This window comes from Natator depressus, chromosome 13 (genome assembly GCF_965152275.1).
Source record: "Natator depressus isolate rNatDep1 chromosome 13, rNatDep2.hap1, whole genome shotgun sequence".
Classification (NCBI taxonomy): domain Eukaryota; kingdom Metazoa; phylum Chordata; order Testudines; family Cheloniidae; genus Natator; species Natator depressus.
The window spans coordinates 8994425-9012878 of record NC_134246.1 but is presented as its reverse complement, the minus strand read 5'-3'; the positions used below and the strand labels follow the sequence as shown (position 1 = coordinate 9012878).

The 18454-nt window shown below is 40.8% G+C and overlaps 1 protein-coding gene across 3 annotated transcripts in view; it reads left to right on the top strand.

The window, feature by feature from the left end:
- CDH4 (cadherin 4) overlaps positions 1–18454 on the top strand; it is a 663987-nt gene that overhangs the window by 515677 nt on the left and 129856 nt on the right. For all 3 annotated transcript variants that reach the window (XM_074969700.1, XM_074969701.1, XM_074969702.1), the window contains one exon: positions 9214–9358. In XM_074969700.1, the coding sequence (XP_074825801.1) occupies positions 9214–9358 (145 nt within the window). The remainder of the gene's footprint in view (positions 1–9213; positions 9359–18454) is intronic.

The following is an 18454-nucleotide window of genomic DNA, read 5'->3' as shown; positions in this document are numbered from 1 at the left end:
TTTTCCCATCACTGTAGGAACTCCACCTCCCCGAGTGATGGTAGCTAGGTCAAAGCATTCTTCCATCAATCTAGCTGTGTCTACACCAGGGGGTAGGTCAGCATAGCTATGGCATACACGTGTGGATTTTTCACACCCTGGAGCTACCTAGTTACATTGACCTAAGTTCTAAGTGTACACCAGGGTTAAGTTTAGCCAATGTAAGGGCTGGTCCGGGGCGGCGAGTTGTATGGGCCTGTGGTGCCCGGACTCCAGGAATATTCAGGGCTCGGGGTCCGGCTCCACCAATGTTTGGAGCTGGGTCTCTTCCCTGGCCCTCCCTGGAGTGGCCCCTGGCCCCTGACTCGTCCTCCGCCCCCCGCACACCTCACCCGGGCCCCGGAGCATCCTTCCCCCAGCCCTGGAGCATCCCTGCCTGAATGAAAGCGGCGCGGCTCTCCCTCGCCTGCCTGCACGGCCGGCACCAGCTGCAACTGCTGCCTAAGGCTACAGCACAGCACAAGAGCAGCGCTGGCAGCAGGCTGAGGCAGCTGGCTGCACCTCAGGAGGAGAGGGAGGAGGCACACGCATGCTTGGCAGCCCTCCCCTCCCCCTGCACCCACCAGGAGGAGACACCAAGGGGGCTTCTGGCCAGTGCCATCTGGAGTGGACCTCACTCACCTGAGCAGCTACTGGGGCTTTGGTGAGTGTTTGACCCTGTGATCCGCATCCCCTGCAGCCACCACTCCTGCCCAACGCTGGGCATGGGGCAGCCCCATCCCCAACCCCCAGTGAGGCTATGGTGAGGGGCAGCCCCTCCCCATATGTGCCGCACCCCACTCCACCCCCTCCCAGAGCCTACACCCCAGCCCTTTCCCACACACCCCCTCCAACCTCCAAACTCCCTCCCAGAACCTGCAGCCAAACTCCATCCCAAAGCCTGCACACCCACCCCCTGCCCCAGCCTGGAGCCTGCACCCAAACTCTATCACGGAGCCCAACCTCTCAACCATCCTACACCCCAATCCCCTGCCCCAGCCCAGGGCCTGTACCTCAGACCTCCTCCCCTGATCCAAACTCCCTTGCAGAGCCTTAGGCAGGTAGGGAGTGAAGTCTGAGGGGGGGCGGGCTCTGGGCATTCTGGCACCACCAAAATTTCTACAAACCTGCCACCCCTGGGCTGGTCTACACTAAAAAGTTAAGTCAGCTGAAGTACATCGCCTAGGGCTGTGAAAACTTTCATGCTGTTTGTGATGTGGTAAAACCAACCTAAGCCCCATTGTAAACATCTTCTGTCAATCTAGTTACCTCCTTTCTGAGAGGTGGATTTGCTATTCCAGTGGAAGAATCCCTTGTATCTCTGCAGCGTACAGCACTGCCGCCAGGTCACTATAGCGTTTCTAGTGAAAACATAACCTGAGCCTGCTTTAAACTGATGTAGTGTCAGCACACAACGTTACACTGATTTAGGGCATATCTTCACGAGAAAACTACTGTGGCACAGCTGTAGGACAGACCCTACAGCAAGAGAAGGTTTTCTGTCACTGCAGTAAATCTATCTCTCCAAGAGGCACTAGCTAAGTCAACAGAAGAATTCTTCCCTCGACCTAGCGATATCCACACTGGGGCTTAGGTCAGTTTAACTGCATCACACGGGTGTGAAATTTTTCACAGTCCTGAGTGATGTAGTTTAGCCAGTGTAACTTGATAGTGTAGCAGTGGTTTAACTGAGAGCTGGTCAAGTTTGTATATAGACCAGGCCTAAAAGAATGTGAGAAACCAATATCAACATTAGGGTGTCAGAGGAAGTTACCGAGTCATCACTCGTTACTGAAGTTGGACATGCAGTAACAATTAGTCATTTTTCATTTTAAATCGTCTGGAGGTGTTCAGACACAGACAGTACAGTGAGGCGATCATAGAAGATCTTAAGTAGGTAGATAGACTAATAGTAAATACAAGGGAATTAATAAATATTAGTAACACCAAGAGATGCTTCCGTAGACTCTACTGGCTCACAAAATGTTCTGTGTGCAGTGTAATTGGTCTGTGTCACAAAGTAGAAGCAAATAGTAAATACAGTCACACAAACTGATAAAAAAATTATATTACTCTTTGCATGCCCGCTGCACAAAACTTCAGTACTTCCTGCATCTGTCCATTCGCTCTTTTCTACAGTGGCTACAAAAAGTTGTTTCATAGATTGCTTTGTATCAGCATTGAACACATTCTTTGGTATCATAATAGTCATTGCTGGAGATGCCATATGTCAATGCAATGGTATGGACTACTTCCACCACTATCCTATTCCTAACTGCTCTGTCAGACGCACACTTTGTTAGCTTTATCAGGTGTCCAGTTAACCAGAGTGACAATGCTTCTGTGCAAGAGTAGAGGGATAAAGAAAATAGATTACCGCTTAAGTTGGATGGAAAGAGAAATTTTCCCTGGGCAAAAAAGAATCTGAAGCAAAATTATTTTATCCTCTGTGAACAACAATTATTTTGCCTGCTGTGCCCATGAAAATATGAGGAGGATTATTTTGAAAAAGGCTCTGTCGCTTCAGTGTTCGATATTTTTTCAGAGCTGCTGGGTCATTATAACAGCTCAGCTGTTATAATTCACAAACTAACCCCTTTGATGAGCCATTATGATGTCAAGTACAAGACACTCTGAGCCCCCCCCCAAAAAATGACTTAGTTTCCCATAATAATGATTTATGTGACCCAAATGTATCCTATAAGTATATTTAGACCAGAAATTTCAGGAAAGCTTGGAAAAGGCTGCTGTGTGGTGGCTGGTATCACTTCCCCAAAAAACAACTTTAATTTCTAACACCTGGAATCAATGAGAACGTTTAATCTCATTCATGGGAGTCTCTTTTCTGGAAGACAAGAGACCTAGGCATAACCAAACAGCTACAGCCAAATTAAGGGTTAATAAATGATTAATAGATATAATAAGCCCATTACAGGCGGCAGTAGTATATGACACAACAAATCCTGCATTTTAGCATGGGGTAGACTCGATGAAATTTGGTCCCTTCTAATCCCATGGTTCTATGATTCTATGTTTTAAATGGTTGTAAGCACATCAGTAGAAGGTGTTTATAGATAATTACAAGCCATGGTTACAAACAAACTTTTGACTGATTGGACTTTATAAATGTCCCTTTATATAAAGTGGTAACCCAAAACACTGTGGGGAGGCCAATGTCCCACAGTTATAGGAAGAAAGAAAGGGCACCAGGTGCTTATGTGCAAGACTTCCCTATATGGGACATAACTAGACAGAGGTACGATCTTTAGCTGGTGTTAATCAGTATAGCTCCATTATTTATTATTATTATTTTATTTATTATTGTAGTTCCTAGGAGCCCCAGTCATGAGCCAGGACTCCACTGTGCTTGGTGCAGTGCTCAGTTCTGGGACCAAGGAGATGCTGAGGGCGGAGTGATGCTGGCTGTGCCCCATTTTTCCTCCTCCCCTGCAATACAGCAGTCCCTGCTTTGGTTCTTTTTGCCCCTGCTGGCATCCATGGCTGGCTTCTCGTTGGGTCCAATGAAGTTGATTGAGCTTATGCCAATTTACCATAGCTGAGGGTCCTGCCAATAAGCACCAATATTACTAGAGACAGGCCTGACCTCAGATCCAGACACATGTGAACTTTGGAAAAATTTGGATCCAGATTCAGGTTTGGATCTGAATTTTATAACTCAGTTCATCTCTAGGTATTATTAATACCTAATGAAGATTCTTCTTAGCTCACCTAATAGAGTCCTGGGGCCAGATTTTCAGCTGGTATAAATCCACTTGAGATAAGTGGAACAACACCAGGTAAAGATCTGGCCCCTGCGTTTTTAGCATGTAACCTATTGAGTTATCTTCTGTGTGCCACAGGCTAGCAGTTCAGCTGTGATGGCTATGTATGATCTACGCAGCTCCATTTCTTTACAGCCCCACACAGACCTAAATCTTTTTGGCATCTCTGTTGGTATCACATGCTGTCCATGTTTATTTTATTTCTAAATAACCTAAAAGCCAATAAAAAAAATCTTCCTGAGAATTAGGGAGGACACATGCCAGAGTTCTGTTTCATTAACTCGCACGTTTTCCATGTATACTTTCTTTTGTATAATTCTGATTGCATCAAGATTGCTCTTTCTAAAGCACTCCTCTTTTAATTCTCCACATTAGGAAGCATTTGCCTGATGAAGCCCACCTTTTTTCTGAGAGGAATCATATAAATTTTTAATTATTTTGGTAGTTCTGAAGCAGAACTTGCTTGTCAGCTTTTAATATTTCTCTTGAGCATCAGAGGGATGGATTTTCCAAGGCTCTGACTCGTTGTAGCAGTACTTTTTCTGTTACACAGATGTCTCTGTGTCTCAGTTTTTAAACAGTGCCAACTAACTTTCAGCAGATATCAGTGTTTAACATGGATCACTTCCCTCGACCCTTATCAGCCTGAGTTCCCATGAGCTCTCGGTATTGTAGGTGATGACTCTCTGCTTACACTCATGGACAAATCAGTGCCTCCTGGTGCTTTTCTGATTATTTCAGGTGCCAGAACTTCCTATCAAGCTGCAGTCTGGTTGGTCTCTCATATATCTTCAAGCTTTGTTAACAAAACACCATCACCATAAAATCTAATATTTAGCCATCAGGCAACGATATTCAATTAACATGCTTCATTTATATGCCTGTTTTTAAATACAGATATAGCTTGGAATAGTCCCAACCAGCACTTTGCTTCCATTAACACTTTTATTAAATATCAGTCAGAGGTGTTTGGACAAGGGGAGATTGGTTACAGGCTGAGATGGGAATCGTTTAGACTGTGGGGGAGACAAAAATTATTTGCAGTGTTGTAGTCCTATTGGTCCCAGGATATTAGAGAGACAAGGATGAGAGAATATCTTTTATTGGACCAACTTCTATTGGCGAAAAAAACAAACTTGCAAACTTACACAGAGCTCTTCTTTGGGTCTGTGCAGCTCAAAAGCTTGTCTCTTGCACCAACAGATGTTGGTCTAATAAAAGATATTACCTCACCCACCTGTCTCTGGGAGACAAAAAGACAATTAGAAACAAGGAATTTGACCCAGAGAAACTAGTGCTAATTGCAATAATATTTTGAACCACGTTTACAAAAGCTTATGTGTAATTCTGGTCATTTGTGCCATAATAACTTGATTTACATGTTTAATCATGATAAAGTGTGTGCAAATTAGGCACAGAATTGTATGCCTAATTTTTTAAAAAGATCTGTCACTTACAATTAATATACATATGTATTCTCAGTATTAGTGCAGAAGTAGTATTTATATTTAACACATTTCACTGTTGACTTTGACTAACTACCTTCAGATAGCACCAGCCTCCCGTGTCATCAATAATCATGATGCTGAAGCATTTGTATGCCAACAGCTACATTTGCTCTAGAAATTGTCTGTAGAAAAAACACAGAAACCAGTGGTAGCTGCTGCCTAAGTATGTTAATGAAGACTGTCCTACTTTTTAAAAATATTTGTTCAAGGGGACTGGCTGGCTCTTTGGCTGGTACAAAATGGAACTATAACTACTTCCACCAGCAGAGGATCTGGACCACTAGCTAGACGTTATTTATATTTATGAATCCTATGCAATGGTTGTTGGATTCCAACATTTTCCATTGATCCTATTTATTCTTTCTCTAACCTGCAGCCAAGATCATGCTCTCCACTTTGCGACAATTTTAATGTTTTAATGTCAACTTTATTAAACAGTTACTAAATACCTCTCCAAGCGCCCAATTTAAATTCCATCTGATGGACTCCCATTTAAATGTTTTTGTGTGTTCTGACTTCTCTTCTACCCAAGGCTGTGGTAAATGGCCTTTCAAACAGTGGTTTCTCCAGTTCCAGAAGACTTTAGTCCTTTCCTCAATCTGAGCATGCTCCTTTCCAGTTGTCAGAAGTAAACATGACAATTGTTTTGTCATCTTCTATGCCCTGCCCCCTGTGAACAGCTCACATACCATGAAAAAGCACTTAAGTGTATCAACTTCTAATCCCATCCGTTGTCTTATCACAACATCCATCGTGTAGCAGATGGAACTTGATTGCTGCCCTGCCTGCTGAGCACTGTGTGAGACTAAATCATGCATACTGAATAAATAAGTCACAGTCATATATGCTTGTGGAGCAAGAAAATATAAAATATGCTGGGCTTCATGATGATGTGGTATGTCTGTTTTTTTTCCCCATTTTGAGAGCTCCACACTAGTTCAAGGGCGGAGTGTGGGAGGGATTGCAGGACAGAAGAGAAGGTTGAAGAGGGAAAGGAAAGCTCCCGAATATCTGCTCCACCCTGTCCCTCCTTTAAACATGCCTCAAAGCCGCAGGTGACCCCTTGAAAGGCACCTGCCTTCCCTCCCTGCTCCTGCAAAGAACTCTAATGTAGCCAGCCCCAGGAGTGACTCTTGTTGTGCATTGTTATAGACTCAGACAGCAGCCCATGGAGTTCATGTCAACTGTAGTTGACACTAGCAGATGGTCCTGACCCCCAGGTAAGGAGCATACAGCGTACAAAAGAGTGAGAGGATATGGAGGAAGGTCACTGCCAGATGAGAACAACCAAAAGAGCACTGAAAGAATAAATAAAATACACAAGAAAGGACAAGGAAAACAGACAAAAGGGAGGGGGAGAGAGAAGGAAAAATGGTCAGAAAGGAGGCAGTAACACCATAGAAGGGGAGCTGTGAGGGCACCCAGTCACCCATGCAAACCGGAGGGCTGCAGCGGGGGATCAGCATTGAGACTGCAGTGCTCTGTGTTTGGATTGTATGTTAAATCAAAGGGTGTGTCTCACCCAATTCAATCCATGGTGGGGGTGGGGGGGGCAAGCCTTAGCTCAGCTGTCCATACTCTCAAGTACTGTTCTCACCTTCAGAATTCAGGTTTGAGGCTGTAATGCTGATGTTACCATGGAGCAGGGGAGCCTCATGTGTGTGTATCTCTGCAGGTTTAGTGAGATAACTACCGTCTTGCTTATTGAATTTTTTTCTTGAGTGAATCAGTAATGTATGCATATGTTCACGGGCATATGTGTGTGACAAGCAGATAGACGTGCAGTGCTGAGAAATGACTTATTCCTGGAGATTTCAAACAAGAGCTATCAAATGTAATTAAAATTTGGTGGGGATGGGGAGCCAGATCTGAAAGAGAAAGATATCGGCTTTGCACTCTGCTTTATCTCTGAATAGAGCTGTTTCCACTCCTGAAAATGCAGCAAGAAGGAGTCCAGTGAGGCTTCAGTTTGAAGATGATAACTTTAATTTTAGCTCAGAATTACTTTTTTTCAAAGACAATCTGACCTTTGACTTGTAAAAGTTATTGAATTGCTACATCTGACATAATGAAGGATAGCTCTGCTGATACAAGTCAGAGCAGTTTAGATGTAGGCATGAAATGCAAATATTAAGAGCACTAAGAATCAGGAAACACAAATGAGAGAGTCTGTATTAAAAATGAAGTCAGCCTTTTAATATTTAAAAAAATGATTTTTTTAACCTTTTTTCTTTCTTTTCTTTTTTTTTAAATGTCCACCCTCAGTCTGTGTGGCAGTTTGCTCCCTTCCCTGGATTAAATCTCAGTCCAGCCTATCAAATATAGCGTGATTATATTTGTTAAACCTTCTTGGAAAACCTACACAAAGGGGTAAAATCCCATCAATCATAGTCTCGGCAAAAGCAAAAGACTGAAATCAATATTAATACAATTAGCACCCTTACATGCTATGTATCAGAGCCGCATACGTTCTTTGACACAAGGGGTCTGAATTTTAGAGCATCTGCCACTTTAATTGAAGTGAATGGGAACTAGAGATACCAGCACATCTGAAAAATCTAGGCCATTATACATTAGGAAAGCATGATAGCAGGTGGTATAATAGGAGGAATTCACTAAGGGCCCATTGGGCAAGCCTACTTGAGTATCGGTCTTAAAGTGACAGTCCTGTTTCTCTAGACAGCAGTTTCACCAAACTCCTTTTATGTGGCGTTTTCATTCTTCATTCATCAATATTTCAGAATCTGCCCCTGAGGTTTTGAACACTGTCCCTGATTTTTATATCAGTGCAGGGATTCAACAGTGCTCACTGGTACTGAAATGAGGGAAAGTGACAAAATTAAAGCTGCAACGCTCTCCCAGAGCCAGATGTCTCTCCATTGGCCAACTTAAGTCAGGCACAATACAAGACTTTCATATCCAGTCCTCCTCCCGAGCCAGCTTCGATAAATACCTTCAGCACACGACCCATGTAGAGCAGCCATCTGTTCCATATAATGAAGGAGCTATCCATTTTTTCTCACCTGATTACTGATTGTTCCAGACTATTGTTGATTGCGTTGTTTTATTAATTACTCATTTTGACATGCTGTATCTGTCCCTTTTATTCTGAAAACAGATGGTCTCGATTTCCAGCATTATTATCAATAGTTATTCCTAATAAGATGGAGTCCCAGTGCCATTTTAACTGAGAACTCAGCGGTACAGTGCTGGCTATTATAATGTTGCATCACTGATACGGTAGTTAATGTTGAGACAGGCTTCCCATTCTTAACTATACATGGGTCTCCCCTTTGGAGAAATTGAATAAACATTGGGCAGGGACCATCTTTTTGTTCTGAGTTTGTATGGCGCCTAGGACAACGATTGCTCTACATGACCAGTGCTCTTAGGTGCTACAGAATACAAATACTAATAACAATAGTGTCAACAATTATGAGAGCTCTTCACTTACTAATTACCACATGTCACTGTGGCCACAAAGCAATGTGAGATTCCATGGTACATTGCTGAAGTTCTTGTGACTAGTGCAAAATAAACCCATGTCATCATGGTATTAATAACAGTAAGCAAACTTAGTCTTTGGAGATTGCCAAGTAACAATTACTACTTTACTTTAATGTAGTGATTTGTTAGCCATGGAGAAAATGTTTCTTTTAGCTGATAAAATTATTTGTGTTTCTATTTACTATTATTATTTGAAAATGATTTTTAATATTGGGCCCTGTTGTGAAACGTTATGTATCCTGCAGTGCCTAGATGAAAACCAGATATCTGGTTTCTACTGGAAAACTGACATTCCTATAGTTTAATTTTTGGAAAGAATATAAATGCTGAAGTCAACTCCATCTTTCATCCAACGAATTCTGTCACTGACACCGTGCTTCCATTGTGTTTATTTCCAGCTGAGGGCTCATGCAGTGGATATGAATGGAAACAAGGTGGAGAACCCCATTGACCTCTACATCTATGTGATTGATATGAATGACAACAGGCCTGAGTTTATAAACCAAGTCTATAATGGATCTGTTGATGAAGGATCTAAACCAGGTAGAGTTGGAAGAGCTCTTATGATAAGCCTAAGTCTTCAAATATAACGCACAAGTTGGTTTGATCACATGTTCCATGACTCCTCTTGATGCTCAGAGATTGTTATTTTTTGTAAAAGATTGGTGAAAAATTGAACAGTTTAGCTGAACTACCATAAACGTTGAAGGGGAGTAGGTGTAGACTTGGATAAAATGGGAGCTGCATCCAAATCACACTACTTGGAAGTTTTGTTTGCAAAAGCAACTGCTGAAGCTTTGTAAAATCAAACCAGGTGTTGCCTGTCTCGAATGTTTGTTACATGTACAGAGTTCTACAGCAACATGTAATCAGTACAGTAATAATGACAGACTCCTAATAAGAAAAGCAAACCCTGCAATGATCTTGACTTTTACCTGACTGTATGTTTGAAATACTGTATATCTATCTGACTGAAAAGTAATCCAGTCATTTTTAAGATCAGTATTTTCCATCCACTCAGAGTCCAGTAAAGTCTGTGTCCCAAGTTGTGGAAAAACAACTTACTCATATGGGACCTGATCCAAAAATTATTGTAGTAAATTACAAGGTTCCCACTGACTTCATGGTGTCTGATCTCGTGCCATGGTTTTTCTGCCTATCATGAATTACGCAGAGATCTGAGACCAGGTTTTCAAAAAGTTAAGTGTGCAAATTCTCATGCAAAATCAGTGAGTACCTAATTTGTGCATACAGTTGAGATAATGGCACGAGCATAAGCACATTTTAATAGTCTTTGGAAAGATGTAGCCTTTTTTAACATTTCTCTTCCAAATATACTATTAATTCATTATTGGGGATAAAGCATAAATTGGCAGTTTAGAATATGGTAAATGGTTTGCTTTAGCTTATTGCTGAATATAACTAATATGAATGCATTCATTATTTAATGAAGAAGTGGAGATTGTGTTGTGAAAACTATTGCCACTAGTTTTAGGTAAACTGCTATAAAATACAAAGCCCCTAAAGCCTTAATGAGATTCCCCCCCCCCCCCCCGAATAAATTTATTTTCAGTTGTTTACAGATAGAAGGGTTAAACATCACATGGCTTTTGGTTTGTGTCAGCAAACATTTATCATTACTTCTCTGCTGCCTGAGGGAGTTGTCATAGAGAAGTCTCCTGAGGCCACTATTTTTAACAAGGTGAATTGCAATCCTGATTGATTGTCTTTCAGCATTGTGAAGAATGGCTCTTGTGGTGATATGTAGTGGGGACAAAGTGTGACATTATTTCTTGAGGAAAGAACATTACATAGCTTCCCGCTTGGTATGTTTGAGGTAGAGATGCACCAAAGCTTCAAAGTTCTCATCCAGATTCTGATCCTCAGAGTTGGGCTGTAAAGAAACTGAACCTATCATTCTAATGACTCTTTCACAGAGGTTTTTTTTCCCCCTTTACACTAAGGCCACATTGGGGCTTCCACGTACAAGTTATCAAAATCTGAAATGCTGATTGAAATAAGCCATGATGCTCATGATATTTCCATAACAAATCAGACTCCCCACATCTTATTCTAAAACAAATCAATATTGAAAGTGTTCCCAAATGTTCAACTAGCTCTGCTCATTAGGATGATGAAAGGAGTAAATTGCAGTCCTTTCTTGTTTGAAATCCAGATAAGCCCTATAAGCCATTAAATCAGAATAGGACTACAAAATACTTGTGCCTCTGGTTATACCACTGATTTTTGGTATTCTGCATCCCAGACCAGTGTGCCTGCCTTTAAGGCAGGTAAATGGGAAGCAATCTGTTTTATTCAAAAGCAATTACATTTGCCTTTGATGTATTTGTTTCCCCTCCTTTCTTGTTTAATCAGTATTCTTTTAAAGGTTTATAATCATTGAATTTCTGTTCCTTGCCTCTGTAAACCCGTCTGGGGACTTGGGTGTCTGATGCCCTCTTTCTGCGAAACATGTCAATAATTGTGAGGTTATGTCTTTGAGATAATAACGGAGAGGTCGTAGAGTTAGGTTGTGCAAACCTGTGCACTCCTCACCCATTTCAAACCAGGGCATCACTGGTTTTTTTGGCGACATATATAACTAAAATGACGTACACAGCATATTTAGCTAAGCATGACGCTCCCAGAGACTTGGAAACATCCTTTTTCACGCAAGTTATTTCAGGAAATTATAGTAATAAGAGGGTACTACACTAGGTCTTCGTACAATGGAAAAAAACTTGAAGCCAGGATTCCTAATTATTCATCACAACAATCGACAAATGAAAGATATAACATATATTCCTACAGAAAACAAAAGGCAAAATATGTTCACTATTGATTCAGCAGTGCATTATATTATATGTAGAGATACACACAGTTCTGCTTCAAGCAAGTTGAAAAAAAGTCTTCTGTGATATAGCAGATCAGCATTCATTGCCATAAAAGGCACATTTCACTCCTATTGAACTCTTTCTCGGGACTTTGACTATTCATCTCTGACTAGCCCCTTGATTACTCTTTCTGACACTTGCTATGTGTCCATGTACAGTGGTCAATATTGAAAAGACTATATTTTTTCAGTTACCACATTATAGAGGAATGCCACAGGTATGTTCATGTATTTTAACTTAGGAAAGTAACTGTAGTACCCTCGAGAAACATTGACTTTAATAGCAACCACTACCAGGGGCCAAAGTCCTGTTGAATTTAGTGGAAATTTTGCCCAAATGAAAATTGTAAAGAGCTCAAGATCTGACCCATGGAAATCTCCCAGAGATCATCAAATATATGCAGCTGAGCAGAGCACAATGACCTTGAAATACAAGGGAAAGCCCCTGTGAGGCTGATCAACAGGATCACTAGAGCGGATCACCTCTGAAGTGAAAAACATGGAACTTGGTTGTGCCGTTACAGCACATCTCTGGGTAAGGGGCAGAGTGGACCTGCCCCCGCTCAGGAGGAGCTGCAGAAGGGATTGTGACTCAAGAAGATGCTGCAGCATACACGGGGTTGCCACGTGCAGCATGCTCCCTTCTTAGCAGCCAGCAAAGCTCCAGTGAGCAGAGTGAAGAGGAGCGAGCATTTTGCTTACTCCCTGTCACCTTTGGGGGGGCTATTGCCCCTGGGGAGACAGCAGGAGGGAAGATTCCTGATGGTCAGGAGAGCCCAGGAACTGCAAACTGTGCCTGGCCTTTGCTGTGAGTGGTGGGGGTCCAGTCAAAAGATGGCCTAAAGAGTTCGGTGCCAAGGATCCAAAAGAAGGTGTTGAGCTTCAAGATGATGGGAATGCAGATGGGTGGGTGAGCTACAAGTGTGCGATGTGGCTAGTTCACTCTGTCTGCCTAGCTTCCCAGTGTGTCACCCCAGGTTTAATATGGATTCACTTCCTTCAAACATAGAAATAGCCTTCCTTGGCCATCTAGACCGACCAAGAGGCAGGAGAAGTCTGGTAGAAGGATGGAGAGATTTAGTCAAAGAGGGTCCAAACTCCTTTTTGGTAAATGGGCCTTAATGGAATGCCTGGCATTCAGAATCCAACAGACTGCCCAGGTTTCCAGAGAATGTACTGTCTGAGGGGTGCAAGCCACCACTGAAATCAGACCTGGACAGGAATGCTGACCTGAGCTCATGTATTATTAATCTATTATTATTCTTGAGTAAGATTGTGCTCTCCTTAAATTGAATAGTACCATATGCCAGGAGTAGTCCCTTTGAAATCAATGGGATTACCCCTTGCAGAGTAAGGTACTACTCAGTATGAATAGGGGTGTCACTCTCTGGTTCTTGTACAGTCCCCAAATGTGTGCTAGATGCTGTATTGAAATGTATCTCTTTTCCCTTCCTTGATACTCTGCAATAAATTCTTCCTTGCTGTTTCTAGTTTATTTAGTCTAAGGGTATGCAGATGAACCCTTTAGTTTTTCAAATGCAGGGCCTTCCAAACAAACACAACATGAATAGTTAGTTGTGTGACATTTTTCCCCACAGAATCAGCTCCCCCCCACCACACACAGACACTCAAGTTGGTTTTGATTTAATGCACCACTGTTTGAAAGTGTATCTTAAAAGTCCATGTTTTACTCACATTGAATAATGTTCTGCTTCTTTGAACTTTGCCTCTGTATGAAGAACACAGCTAAGTTTAAAAAATGCTGCTGAAAGCTAGCACTGAAATTCCCCTGGCCCCTCCGGTAGCCTTAATCAGCGAAGTTCTAGTTCCCTTATAACTGTAGAACTTTCCTTTCAAGAGCTGATAAAGCTGTATGGATTGCATAGCTGCTTTTCTGAATGTAGTACGTGCTGCAAGAATTCTCTTGTACCTTGAAAGCTTATTTCTGTGAACCAGGGCAAACTAGCTTATTGGGTAATAGCCAGGGGAAAAAATTCTTCTTTTTCTACTTCTTGCCATGCTTCGCAGAATCCTCTTGCAAATATTTTTACCAGTTACGGCCTGATACAAACTGTAGCTACTAGAGTTTTACAGCAGTGCTTGTACAGGATTGAGGGATCCCAGGAATATTTTGTGAGAGTAATGTTGGCTGGGAATTGGATTTTCCATTTCATGGGAAATTCTGTGATTTTGAATTTTTCCCCCCCTCCAAAAGAGAATGAAAACAAAAAAAAAATTGAAATTTCCCATGAAATGGAATTGTGGCAAAAGTTTAATTTCAGTGTGATCAGAATGTTGTGTTTTGACAAAATCTAAATGTTACATTCCAATAATGACTTTACATATTATATAATATAATATTATTTAAAAATTGAAACGAAAAGATGTTTTGAAATGGGAAATCAAAACATTCTGCTCCAGAAAGGTCAAACAAGTATCAACCTTATCAGAATGCTTCACTCCAGCAGCTTTTTGTTTTTGTTCTTTTCAAAACGAAATTTTGTCAAAATTTTGAAAAAACGTTTTACTTTTGACAAACTGGCATTTTCCTCTGGATGAACCTTCAGTTGGAAGATTTCCAACCAGCTCTATGTGGGAGGCATTTTAATATTAACCCATCCACTATCTCCCCCCTACCTATGGCCTAGGTGAAATACTGGACCCTTTGAAGCCCATAGCAAAACTCCTGTTGACTTCCATGATGCCAGAATTTCACCTCCCCCTGTTTTTCATTTGATTCTTTAGCGCATTGTTAAGCTGAAGGGCAGAGTTGATGCCAGTTTCTTACTCATGAATGAACTGGAAGAAGCTCTAAGCATCATGGGTAAACCTCCAAAGGAATGGAACATTATAATTGATACTCCTTAAGTGAAAAATGTTGTAATTAAAATTCGCTGCTTCCCCCTAACTCCATGCAATTCTGATAGTGTGATTCTTGATATTGATGTCACCTAAAAAATTAAATAGCTGGGAGCAAAATCTACGTGTAGCAAATTGAGTTAAAGAAATCTCATAAAAATAAATATTCTATATAATATCAGGGCTTTTTTTAAAGCAGTTTATGCTATTAGTGTCCCAGTTGTTTGTTTGTTTATTTTATTTCTATGCTAGCAGAGATTCCCTTGAGAGATTAACACCATGGACTAATGCACAGATGGGGCCAGATACTTGAAAGTCATCTGAATATTAAGAATTTAAATCTTTAGCCTCAGCGATTTGAATAGAAAAAGCCAATTATGGGGCTGAATTAGTTTTCAAATTAAACTGCAATTTAAGGCTTGTGAAATTAATCCTTTAAGGCACAGAGTTGCATTTATAGATACACTTGTATGAAGCACTGAGGTTCTGAATTCCTGGCTCTTTTCTCTCATTCACCTGATAGTACAGTTAGCAAAGAAATGCTCATCATCCTGAAGGTTGTATTTCCACTTAAATTACAAGGGGGGGAAGTGCCGTAGGTGGTAAAATTGTTGTGAGAGAGGAAATGAAAATGGCAAAGGTAAAGTTCCAGAGTCAGTGGCAATAAGAACCATCATTTTTAACTGCTGGCAGCAGACAGTAAGTGAAAAACACTTCCTTCCCATTCGAATTTGAATCAATCCAAAAACACTAAGATGCAGCTAATAATCTCAATTTGAATACAGTCAGTGTTGTTTTAAAAGCTTGGAGGCAAATCATTTTCATTATTCTTTATTTAAGGCCTTGATTCAGCAAGGCACTTAAACGTGTGCTTAACTCTCTCTTAAGCCAATCGGACTTCGATACATGCTTAAGCAATTTGCTGAATGAGGATGAACTTAAATATGTGCTTAAAGTTAAGCACATCTCCAAGTGTTTTGTCCTGTCAGGGCCTTAGTAAATGAGGAGTATTCAGAAAAATCCATAGCCAGACTTTTATACCACTATTAAGTGCCCAGTGGAATGGGCAAGTCAAAGACATCATAACATACTCATGAACTGGAAACAGTGGGTTACCACTTACCACATCCCAACATCAATGTGTATACATGAATATATAGGGCCAGGTCTTCATCATATGTAAATTGATATAGCTATATTGATTTCAGTGGAACTACAGTGATTGACACAGCTGAGGAACTGATCCACAGGGAAAGAGAGACTTATACCTGAAACTGTGTGTCACAGCACGTGTGTGTGGTGGGTGGGTGTAGACCCAGAAATATGATGAAAGTGTCTCAAGTGTCTTTGACTCTTGAAATTGTGGAGTATTATTCACATTAGTTTTGGACAAAATTAATGATACCCGTACCCTTAAAAATCTAAGGTTCTTTACAAAATGAAAAGGGAGACCTAAAATGCGTGCAACTTAAGTGTGACACAGCAAGAGAAGAATCTGCCTCTCTCAACATGACCCAGATTTACTCACTTCGGTCATTATTACCATTCACGATCAAATTCCACATTACTATGTATACAGTGAAATCTTGTGGGGGATCCTACCCTGCTAAGAGTGTGTTTTTCTAATTGCATTTTCTTCCTAATCATCACTAGAACTATGAAAGCATAGAAATAGCAAGAGTATCATCGTCCTTAAAGGGATAACACTTAAAAACTCATCTGATTGCCTTATTAACAGAATATGATTCAGCAGTTTTCTCAGTCTTACCAGATGCATTATCACTATATTCATCATACAGCCCATTTAAATATCTTAATGCTGCCTCAGTCTGTTCAGTTTGAATAGAGGCTATTTTCATCCTTGCATTTTGTAAATTATTAAAAATGGCTTCATCCGACCCACCCTCTTCTCTCTCTGACACATTGGGCATAAATTTAGGAAAGACAATATCCTCTTTCAAGGCTTTTGCTCAGCCAAGCACCATTCTGTGATAAGAAAGTGCTCATACGCAACCACATTTTACTGCTTTCCATTTTGTGTCAAAACTGGGTAGTTATGGAATACTTTGCTTAGTTAGTTTTTTAGTACAGAAACAGCCAGTCCCAACAGCAATGTAGTGAATTATTGGGCTCAAGAAGAAAAAAATCCACATCCAAAAACTCTGATGCTTTTCTCTTCAAAGAAAATGGCCAAGTTGATGTAAAGAAAAATTGGCTGAAATAATCTTCTGAGACGAGTCTGGAAATAAATTATAGCAATACAGTAGCCCAACCACTGCAATGTTGTTACCAAACAACCGCAAATAATGTACCATATACCTATGGGAAAACATAATCAAGACACATTATTTAAAAGAATAGAAATGAATAAGTTGATAGCAATGAGGAGTTGTGAAGCATCATGCTAACCAGGCGGTAACCACCCTTCCAGGGGTCCTCCAGCAAGTAGTGAATAGTCAAAAACAATCAAGAATCTGGTACTCTGTTGAATCTGCCATGGTGTGTGTGTGTGTATGTGTGTGTGTGTGTAAGTAACATATTGTGTAAGAAAACTACGCAGTCTACACAGTTTCCCCTTGTAGGCTAAAGGACACATTTTCTGCTGACCTAACTGCATTGAAGTCAGTGAACTTTAGCCCTCCCTGTTCACTTAACATCACCAAGTCTTATCAGATTACATCAAATGAAAATATCTAAATATGCTTGAAAGGATGGAACAGGTGTCAAGCAAATCTTACATCTGTTCTGGAGACATCCTGTGCAGCTGCTGTGACAGAGCCAGCAATTTCCTTTAATATCCTTAAAAAAACCTTATTTTCTTAAGTTTGTCTCTTTGGGTCCATTGTACTAAATGCAAAGTTTATATATTATTGTGGCCCAGGATTGTATGTAACTGCTCTAGGGGAGAGATGGATGAGAAGCCTGAATGGACCAAGGACTATATTGAACAATGTGCCAGACAAGAATGGTCTTTTGAGACAATACATGTGTTCCTAGAAAATACCTAAGGAGAGGTTAATACAAATCCCTCACCACTGGTTATGCAAAAACCCAGTCTTTTGAAGCTATCCCCTGAGGAGACTGTTTTTGTCTGCATATCATCTATTACATGAGACCAATGTCATATGCCTAAGCTGTAGAAAGGAAAGACTATCTGTTCATGGGTGTGCTAGTTCTGAGCTAAAGCTGTGAAAGCTTGTAACCACAGAAAACTCCTTTGTGTGGTTTGAAGGACTGACTCCTATCAGAGCCCTTGTTGGAACTGCGAGGTGATCTCTAGTAAGCTTATTAGCATGTTTGTAGGGTTTTTTTAAAATTCATTTTCTCTGTAATGCTTTCACTTTAAGAATAAATGTGCTTGCTTATAAAGAGCTGTATGGTGACCTTTGGTTGATGGCAATTACAGCTGTTCGTAGCCTTTGGAGAGAAAGTAAAGCATACACACTGGCCTGTTTAGGCAGTCTGGCTTAATGAGAATATCACAGCGTAGGTACTGAAGAGTGCAGGTTGGGAAAAACTCCATTCAGGAGCAAGAGATACATGGGTCTCTGCTCAAGAGAGTCGACAACAGAGGATCTGGGACCCTAGAGTGGGAGCTCTTGCTGGACCACAGGGGGAAAACATTGTTGCAGTTGCCGTAATACATTCTTCGAGTTCTCAATCTGTTGAATGTTAAGTACCATCTATTGTATATTTTGTTTCTTTAGTTGCATTAATGGCCTCTCTCATAGCTCAACTCTACAGAGAAATGTTGATAGATTTTTCTGCTGTGCACTTTAATTTCCACTCTGTCATGAAAAAAGCCTAACACTTTTTTCATTCTATTTTGGAAATTATGAAACTACATTATAATTGTATAGACTGCTTTCTCAGTGAAAATTCAAGAT